We start from the raw sequence: 10,163 nt of genomic DNA, 5'->3' as shown, positions 1-10,163 counted from the left end.
CAATTCCTACACTGCAGCTCAGTGAGGAAGCAATGTTGAAAAGAATGACGTTGTCTTTGACACATACAAACTTAAAACACCAGCCAAATTTCAAGAACTGGTGAATCCTGTGGCAGATAAATAATTCAGTGTAAACTCGCACACTGGATGACTACTTCGAGACATTATAGAAATGCTTCATCTAGATTGAGTTGTTGGTATTTGGATGTTCCCATTATTTGTCCTTGCTCGTATAAATTCTGACAGTCAGTGAAACAGTAACAACCGGATCTGTAAACAGCGCTCTGATAAGCTGTCCTGTGCATAGCATCTGGATTTTTAATGTGCCACATTTTCCTCCTGTTCAGGCTCGGCCTTTTTATTATTCTATACGACTGTTAATACTTCCTTATGTTAACAAAACGGCATCAGAAGACAAAATATCTGTACGTATTTTTATTGCAATATACCGAATAAAAAGTGTAGAGTATAAGTCTGCAGGAGTAGATGTCAGTGCTGTGCCCCCTGCCCCTCCTCCTCTGTCTGCTCAGAGCTTTTTTTCTCGAGTGGATCTGTGGGCGCCATCAGCTCCTTTATCTTCATGTAACACTCACAGAACGGCGGGAAGCGGTTTCTCTGAAAGACAGATACAAAATGATCACGCAAATCTGGTTAAAATAAGGTTGTAGGAAACCAAGTGTCATCATTTAAGTTACAGTAAAAATACTTCTAATTGAAATTACACAAATGTATAACAATAGTAGTAATTTCCCACCTTCAACAATTACCCTATTTTGATGCAAATGTATGTAATGAACTAGATTCAATTATGCAAAGTTACACACACACACACACACACACACACACACACACACACACACAGAGTTGGCTAAATTCCACTTTGAGTGAAGCCCACCTGCAGAGAGAGACGCAGCAGGCCTCCATCCTCACCCTGCATCTCTAGTGACGTCAGGAACAGAGGCAGCGGCTTCTCCGTAATTCTGTTTCCTACTCACACACACAGACATAAATAACCCTTTGTATTTAAATCTTCAATAATCCCTACAAGGTTTCATCATTTACTTTGTGGAGAGCTGTGGGAGACTGTATAATAAGCCGTGTTTTCATTAATCTAATGTGATCACTCAATAATAAGCCTTTTATGTCTTTATTTATTTAAAAACGGAACAAGAGAACCTGTTTTGGATTTGACATTTCTGTCAAGCTGAGATGAAAACACAACAGTCCGTTACTCACCAGCCAGATTGAGGGATGTGAGAGTCTTGTTTCCAGGCAGAATGAGCTCGCCTTCTCTGTGCTGCACCAACTGGTCCAGCAGGGGGTTCACTATATCCACCGATTCAGCCTGCCGAGTGTGTGACAGCATGTGTTCAAATCATATTCATTATAGGGAACAAGAGTTTGGTTCAAGAGAAAATTGTTTCAAGCAAACCTCATTCAGGGCAGCGCTGGATTTATCCTGCAGGAGAAAAAAACATAGTAAAACAAACTAAATTATTAAGAGCAATACAATGTATAAGCAATATGTTTATACACAGACACAGAAAGTCCGTCTCTAGTACCTCATGTGCAGAGATTTTCTCCTTGCCCCCAGACTTGCCAGCTTTACTTTGAGGCCCCTTTGCATCAGAAGCTGGGAGAGATATAGAGAGACGACAATGAAGAGAGTAAACGCCTCTGCTGTCAGAAGATAATAGAACAAGTGTTAATCTGTAATGGAAGGGGTTACATTTCTTGTTAGACTTTGGGTTCTCTTTGGTGGATTTCTCGTCTTTTTTGGATGCTTCCTGTAAAATATCTCAAGATTACTTTCAAAAAGATATACAAAGAAAAAGAAAAAAGATACACATCCATTTTTACACAGTTCATGGGCATATTACCTTCTTTTTGCCTTTGCCGACATTGCTGTTGGGTACTGATTCAGTAGCCGATTGGTCAGAATCAACCCCCAAGGCTAACTGCGAAAATAGAGCAACAGAATCAAAAATGCATTTAAATGTGGTTATCAAAATGTCCTGTACTTGTGCTATTCACAGTAGGGCTTTTTTCAGAGTGATGATAGTCAGTCTTTGGTTTTCAGGATAAGGATTTGTTATGGGACGCCACTGGACTTACAGCCGGTGCTCTCTCCAGAAGCAGCTTCCTCCTCTCCACAACTTCTTCATGAGTAAGAGCGAACTCGCCAAGTACCTGAAAATGGACGTGGCTAAGGGGCTGGAGGCTTATTGGATTACATAATATAATGCGATAAGCAGAATAGATTTTTCAGAAATGCATTTTCTCCCATGTTCAGGTTGTTCATGTAAATGGATACTGCAGCCAGATGAGCAGCTCCAGAATCTCCAATGTGATTGTTGGACAGCGAGAGACAGAGCAAAGCGCGATTCAGCCGCAGGCCCTGAGTGACAAAACAGGATGAAAACAACACCCGGCCACATACAGGAGGAATATGGAGTCAGTTCTGGGTTATACCTGTGCGATGTATGCCGCACCGGCATCACCAATAGAATTGAATGCCAGGTTGAGTGACACCAGGTTCTTGTTGGCAGATCTGGCTGTTGAGAGGGCCGACCCAATTAGACGAGCGCCCTCGTCTCCCATATGGTTATTCCTCAGGGACAAGTGAGTGAGTCTAGACCCAAAAATAAAAACACATTAAATTATGTGGCGTGTTTCAATGCAAAACAAGGTTTACTTGAGCAAGTTCCGTTCTATTATGTGAGAACTGCTTGGAGACTCACAAGCTGTCTTCAGACAGAAGAAGGTGGTAGCTCTGCTCTGGAAGAGGATTACCCTCCAATGTCACAGAACTATAACACAAAATAAAGAGAGAGGGGACAGATCAGCAACCCCTCAGCGTTTCCCTGATTATGTTCATTATACTGCAGTGTTTTGTCTCTTTGAAACAGAGACTCGCAGCTGGGGTGACAGTAGAAACCACTCACCTGAGGTTGGAGCACAGTGATATTGTGTTTATTAGGGAGATTACCGTTGGATCTGAAAGCCCCGCTTGCCAAAACCTGGGACACGACGGACAAGATTACACAAACAAACATGGACCAAAACAGCGGCAGCTGTGACCCTGTAACAGGAGCTGGCTCATTACTCACTGAAGGCTCTGCAGTGTGCTCAGGGTGAGAAGCATCTTCTGCAGCACTCTGGCAATCCTCTCGTTCACCTTCCATCCTGTTTTAAGAGGGATCACAATACGTTTTCTTCTCTAACTGAACAATATTAACCACAATGACTTGTTTTTGCTCAGGAAGTAATAAGAGAGAGAGAGAGAGAAAAAAAAATGCTAATAATAATTGTCAAACCAGAGTTAAATATAGCTTTAAATATTTTGTTCTGTGGTGTTTTGCACTCACCAGAAAACTTCAGGCTCTTGGGGCAGAGGGGGTCCTCATTCTCCAGCACCATTTGGAGGCACGGCTTTGACCAGAGAGGTTCAGCATCTATCCGTGATTGGCTGTCCCCTGAATGTACAATTGTGACAGTTAGTATATGAGGACTAAATCCGATATTTACAAAGAACATGTGTTCAGTAGATCCACAATTGCTATATAACAGTGGTTGTCAAACTGCAGGGTGCGCGAAGTTATGGCAGGGGGGGCGCGGATGAATATGTGATTTTTTTTTTTTTTTTGTGTTTTTGATATTAACATCATATTAAGCAAATGTAAGTTATCATACAAAAAAAGGAATACAATGTTTTGCTCTAGATAGTTAATCATCTGGGAGGTAATCCGAGGTTAACTGATCACGTCACGTTCACGTCCATGTCCATGCACAGTGTGTATTGAGTTTATTTAAAAACATTTGGAAATGGGGCTGCCCTCAGTTGCCCATGCATTGTGTATAGTTCAGCCTTGTCTGTGGAAATAGAGATAGCTGGACAAGAGTTCTTCTGCTTCGTTCCTCTCACTGCATTTAAATGCATTCACTATATTACAGAGAAAAAGAGCTCCAAGCCCAGCCCAGAGGACCCTGCATATTCTATTTCAAATTACATTTTTATGGAAAATTCATGTGTCTTTCTTCAATAGCTTCTAATTCATCTGACCCAGTGTCTCCAAATTATTTGTTCACACAAAATTCCTCATATTTAGCCTCCTAATTTTCCTCTCAAAGTGCACCAGATTCATGCATTTCACTTTAAAAAGGTAAAAAAAAAATCTCCCGGGGGAGCATTCCCCCGGACACCCCTAGGAGGGTCAGGATCTGCGAATGAACACCGGGAAAGACATTTAACAATAGTCAATAAATTGGGCAAGTCTGTCTGCCTATCTTTCTAACTCCACTGCACACTCAGTCACTACTATCCACGCTTAAAGGAAGCAGGATTAAACCACTAGATTAAGATGTTCAAATGTATTTTGAAAAAGCAAAACAAAAACATACTTAGATAAAGATGTTAAAATGTTTCAAAAATATGTTTAAAATGTGTAAAATAATTAAAAGATCTTTCAAAACACAAATGGATTTAGAAAATGTTTCTTTGGGGGGGACTCCGCTGAAATTTGTTCTCTGAGGGGGGGCTCACTCTCTCACACTTTGAAAACCCCTGCTATATAATGCTCCATACAGTACAGTAAAGTATATTTCCAGAGAACGAATATTCCTAGTTCATATTTTCTTATGCTCATATTCTTTCAATTACTCATTTTAGTGTATTTATTATCAGAAATTATATCAGATTATTGTTTTTTTCTCCCAAATTTGAAAACAATTTCTTCTTATTTTGGGTTCTTATTTACCCGTGTCTGCTTCAGTTTCAGTGGTGGAGGAGGCTGGTTGCTTGCCGCTGCTGACGGCTGGGATCTTTTTTACTCCCAGCAGAGCACAAAGCTCAGGGAAGTCAATCTCCACGTTGCCTGAGCACTGATATTCCTCTGTGGAACAGTGGGTTTAAAACATTGATTGTGGCTCTCATCCATCACCAAAGAAAGGCCGATTATGTTACTTACCAAAGGTCTGAACAGGCAATTTGTCATTTGGAGTATGTCCTAAAAACAACAGACATGTCAGAGGTTAAACCCACAGAGCATTCTTTCTTTTTATTTCACAGTTAAACTACACAAGCGAAAGTGAGTCACCATGTCATAATTGTGAGTGATATTTCATCACTGACATTTACAGAGATTCTTTAAATGCTACAATCCATTGTTTTCCTGTTCCCTGTGCCATCAATCTTCTGTGACAAAGATATGAGTGAAGCTACTAAATGTGTGAATTCTTCACTCACTGCCTGCTTGGCATCAATGCTGCAGCTGTAAAGGAGTTACAACCAAAATTATTATTATTAATAAATCTTTATAAAAATGTAGACAACATGATCTCTGGACGCATCATTATGAAAACATTATACAATAGGCTATGTAGCCTAGATTATGAAGCCTGGCATTATGTTGGAGTAGGCTATATATATTATGGTACTTACTTTATTTGAAATGCTTTGCATTTGAAAGTGTCAAAATAAAATCCCACACTATTTACTTTTAATATTTGTATCCATTAACATCTAATAATTTACAGATACAAATTTAAAAAAGTAGGCTATGCTATGCTAACTAAAATGTCTGCTAACAATCCTAGTGAAAGGGTCTAACGTTCATCGCCTAACCTGTATCTTCAAAATTCGCCTTATCCGGTTTCTCTTTCGGTTTCTTTCTCGACATGTTTGTGTCTAAAAACGTCTCGATTTTACAGTAATTTTAAGCCTCTGCGCTGCTACATAAATGAACCCCTGGGCGTCATTGTTGTTACTATGGCAACTTACTCCCAAATCCAACCTGTGGATTCATCGCGAGACTTTTGGCTACGTGCTTGGGGCTGTTGGTTCTTTTGATCACGATCGTTAATAAGGTTTTGTTGGAAAATGTTTAGGTTGTTTATGTTGCCTTTACGTTGGCAGTAGTCTCGCAAAGCCAGACCAAAACTACAACAAGTACGTTGGCAGTAGTGTTAGGGGCATCCAAATTTATAGTAGCATGCTATTTTAAATGCATTTAACTCAATCCAGCTGCAGTAATATCGCGAGGCTTCAAAATGCTGATTAGTGAGATTCCCTGTACATTTTTTACTTTTTTATCTGTTGATTGCCGACTGAGGTCTAAATTATAATATTATCAATCGAGTTTATGTATTATTTTTACAACATGAAAAATAGCTCTGATAGCTGCTTAAAGTGTTTTCCCATTCCTGCATCTTTTATGACTAACTTTTTTTTAAAGATAAATTAACATAACTCCATTCATAATAAATGTAGGAATCAATTAATTGTAAAGCTTAAAGATAATTGACTCAACACATGCCATTAAATGTACCAAAAACAATTAAACTAAGTCACTAGTTAATTGTTAAAAAAACTGAAAAATTAATATTAGTGTTCACTCTATCTATGGGTTCACTACAGTTACTTTGAATATTATTTTTGGTGTATTTAATGGCATATTTATTTACTTTTTGAGTCATATATTTTTTTATTATGGCAGTGCCTTTCATTCGTGATGAACTATAGCGCCAACAAACAAGTTGGACATGTAGCTTCATTTTGCTTTTTTCTGTGAACTATTTGAGAAGTATTCAACACATTACAACAGGAAGTAAATTCACAATAATGTAGTGCTTTTTATTAAAAAAACAAAAAACAAAAAAACAAAAAACAAATATAAAACAAAAAAGTAAAAACCAACAGCATTTTTTTCATGACTTAAGAATCATAATTACAAACTTTAAACAAGTGGAAGAAGTTTTTTTTGACAAACTGTACACATCACAAAATGTCCGCCAGTCTGCCATTTACAATGCTTGCATCTTATTTTGTGATTGTCTAAAAATAACTAAACAAATCACACAAAACACACAAATACAAGTACAAGCATCATACAATGACTTCTATCACAAAACGGAACCATTTCCTATTTGAAAGAAAAAAAAAAAAATTATAACATGATATTTTCTGTCACGGTTTAAAAATATCATAACATTTTTATGTTGGTTTGTTTTTTTAGTGTTCAACACTTTGCAGCAAAAAACAAGGAGTATATTTCTCCTTAAAAAGTAATATTATTAACAATATTCAGTGACAAAGGTGTCACAGCTGAGTCACTGTCATGTCCCGATGCCTTCTGTGTCCGTTTGACATTCTTCTCACTCATGCAGTACATAGATGAATTTCATTTCTAGGCAATGAAAACTCAGCTTAAGTTATTAGGTCGGGACAGTTAAGGTGAGATTTTATGGACATTAAAAAAATCATTTTCTTCCGAGCTTAAGTGTCTTCATTATAGTAATACAAACGGAAGAAATTATATTATCATTATTATAATAATCATAATACATTTAGGGCTGAGTCCTGTACAATACAATAATAAACAAAATCCATTTTCAAGATATTGCTTTTGGAGACACTCTTCAATGTAAAGTGTGTATATTTACATAACTTGGCACTGTACAGCTTCCCGTAACCTCTCTCGCTCACTCCCCCTCCCTCAGTGTCTCGTCCTCCTCACGTTTTTGTCAGTTTCATCGCGCTGGGACATTGCAGGCTGTCCCTTCTTAGCAGAGGCATTTAGGGGGGGAAAACGAAAAAAGAAATCTCATCAAATATCACAATTTCTTTTTAAAACATTCTCCATGGCAACCAGGGACATAGTTTAAAGACAAAAAAAGAGAAAAATATCTTAAGTCCCTTCCCCTTCCCAATATACAGTATACACCGCCCCACCCGTCTCACAGAATATAAGAAAATATGACCGTCACGATACATTTCATGTTAAGTATTGTTTTTCCATAGTTTTCTTAAAACTGTTAATTGCCATCAAGCCCTTAATTTTTTTTTCCATTTTGTTTTTTAAAAAGGTATATCTTCAAGAAATCTGGCAAGAGTAAAGACACACAATAAGTGTGTACGCGCGCACATACTCGCACACAAGGCAGTCGGAGAGCACGGCTGTGTAAGGCGTTACAGTTAAAGCCGGGTGTCCCCCTCCGCGCACGCCTGATTTAGTTAAGCTGGTGAATCATGTTACTTCAAGAAAAGAGGGGCGAAGCTGACTGCCTCACAAGAAAAAAATTAAAAAGAAAAAAACTCAACAAGACACTTGGACTGACAAAAGCGCACACTCAATCTTCCCCTTCCCCTCCCCGTTTCTCTACAAACATACACACCCCAAGCTTTTTCTGTTCCTAAATGAGTTACTACAGTATAACAGTTAAAAGATAATAGACTTTTTAACTTGCTTTTTTTTTATACCCCAGACTGCATCATCCAATACTGTGAGTGTTAGTGTGTTTTCATTATAGATACATTACACAGAGCTTCACAATATCCATGGTACCAAAAGTGCAGTTCACCGCCCTCGTTCTCTCTTTCTAATGAGCAGCTTACATTACATCCTATGTATCCACCCCCCCACCCAGGGTCTGGGCACAGCTCTTCTCTCAGCTGATATATTTTGTCATTGCAGCTAGGTCCCACTAGGGGGAACAATTCTCCAGCATCCACATCCCCATTGACTGAATCGACTAACCACCCCTCTATCCCTCTGAATTCAGTACCACTTTGTTGTTTTTCTAGTGGAATTCATCGGCCCATGTCTGTAATATTAAATGCATTTAAGTGCATGGGTTATTTCTCCTGTGTTCATTAAAAAAAAGAAAGAAAAAGAAACACGTTTTGCATCATACTACTTAAATAAGCAAGAAGCCCAGGGTCGGCTCTCTCCTAGTGCTCCTTGAGAACTCTTGAAATGCTGAAATTGCCATGGAGTCAGCGCTTCCAAACCCCCTCCACCCTCTCAGAGTTGAGAAGACAGTCTTGGAAGAGGTAAACTGGAAGAGGCCCCCAGGGACGCATTGCGGTCCTTAATGGTCGGACAGCCAACAATGCTCATTTCCCTTCTTGCTGTCTCTCCATTTTTCTGCTCGCACAAAGTGAAAGGCAGTGTGCTTTCGACAGGCACGTTGCAGCGTTATTTTCTGCCCACAAAATCGCCGAATCCGAGCGTCCGCCGCCGTAGCCGCCGCCCTGCGCCCTCCTCCAGGAGATAAGAGACATCTATGGCTGTGTAAAGAACACAAAGAGAGAGGGGGAGTTAGGAGAGTAGGCAGAAACAGCTGACACACACTGAAATATATCAATGATACAACAATTGCAAAGGTGTCTTCTGTTCCTGATTAGGCTTAAAAGTACTCAAAAAGTCTGACAGAGTTAGCAACCTATTTTATAAAAGGGAGCCCAAAGAATATGTGTTTAGGCGTTATTTTTGGCGGGGCGAGCAGCAAAGTCCACGGCAGTTCAAAGTTATGGTGTTATTCATGCTCTTACTACTTATTCACAAATGAAGTCAAACTTAAGGTTGCAGCAGCTGGATAAGGCTGACGATATAAAATATTTTTTTATTGACGACAAATCCAATTGAAATACCAAAAACAACAACATGTTGGTATATCTCTCAATACTTTCTCACTTCCCTACCCTAAGTTATGCAATCAGCCCCAGGCTTATTTGTGCCTCACAAACATCGTTTAATTTTCTTTTTTAAAAGCTTGCTTAGTTCCCTTAACAACCAAACACTGTGGTTAATAACAAACATTAATCAAACACACATAAAAAGTATTTTTGCTGGGGACTATTTTCAGCAGCAAATTAATACCCTCTACTACTCTAGTTTGTGGAAGTAGAACAGAGTATTTGTGATCGAAAATAGAGATGGCGCGTATGTTTTTGGTAATGATGTGACATGTCACAACGTGTACTGTTAGCCTGTGACCCATTTATGTGTTTCTAAATGCCTTTCCTATTTGGCTTTGGCTACACAGGCAAAAATAGTTAGCAGGATGGATTCATTCTTGGTTTTGGTACGGAAATATAAAATATCTACAGATTTATCCTTTACATGCTGCGTTTAGACACTGAATGTTGAAGTCAAAAGTTAAGTCTAGATTTAAATACTTTTTCGAAATAGTTTCAGCAGATTGAACCGATGCGACAACAGACTGAAAAACTGCATGAGAGGAAAGGACTCGGACAAAGCAGCAGATCTGAATAACCGAGGTTGCCATCTGTTGTCAAAATCTGTGAATGCTTCCTCAAGACCAGCTACATGTCCATACTATGTGTGCACTAAAACAAATATTCGTAGCTAGCAACAACAGCC

At 38.9% G+C, this 10,163-nt stretch overlaps 2 protein-coding genes across 3 annotated transcripts in view; both read right to left on the bottom strand.

Moving 5' to 3' along the window:
* Positions 1-489: 489 nt before the first annotated feature.
* On the bottom strand, positions 490-5,678 carry lrrc71 (leucine rich repeat containing 71; the record flags this gene model as incomplete). The annotated part of the gene is made up of 17 exons (XM_080045833.1): positions 490-615; positions 896-987; positions 1,237-1,345; positions 1,433-1,459; positions 1,563-1,633; positions 1,730-1,787; positions 1,881-1,958; positions 2,116-2,190; positions 2,315-2,398; positions 2,473-2,632; positions 2,742-2,810; positions 2,946-3,020; positions 3,111-3,186; positions 3,369-3,476; positions 4,758-4,892; positions 4,968-5,006; positions 5,624-5,678. 17 exons carry the CDS (start codon positions 5,676-5,678, stop codon positions 490-492), a joined length of 1,437 nt encoding a protein of 478 aa, XP_079901959.1.
* Positions 5,679-6,612: 934 nt separating this feature from the next.
* The window catches only part of ash1l (ash1 (absent, small, or homeotic)-like), a 31,384-nt gene continuing 27,833 nt past the window's right edge, over positions 6,613-10,163 (bottom strand). For both annotated transcript variants that reach the window (XM_080045566.1, XM_080045567.1), the window contains exon 27: positions 6,613-9,067. In XM_080045566.1, the coding sequence (XP_079901692.1) occupies positions 8,976-9,067 (92 nt within the window). In that variant the 3' untranslated portion in view covers positions 6,613-8,975. The remainder of the gene's footprint in view (positions 9,068-10,163) is intronic.

The sequence above is a fragment of the Ammodytes marinus genome (assembly GCF_949987685.1).
Source record: "Ammodytes marinus genome assembly, chromosome: 17".
NCBI classification, from domain to species: Eukaryota; Metazoa; Chordata; class Actinopteri; order Uranoscopiformes; family Ammodytidae; genus Ammodytes; species Ammodytes marinus.
Note: the sequence above shows the minus strand (reverse complement) of the source record. Positions and strands in the feature narration are given on the sequence as shown.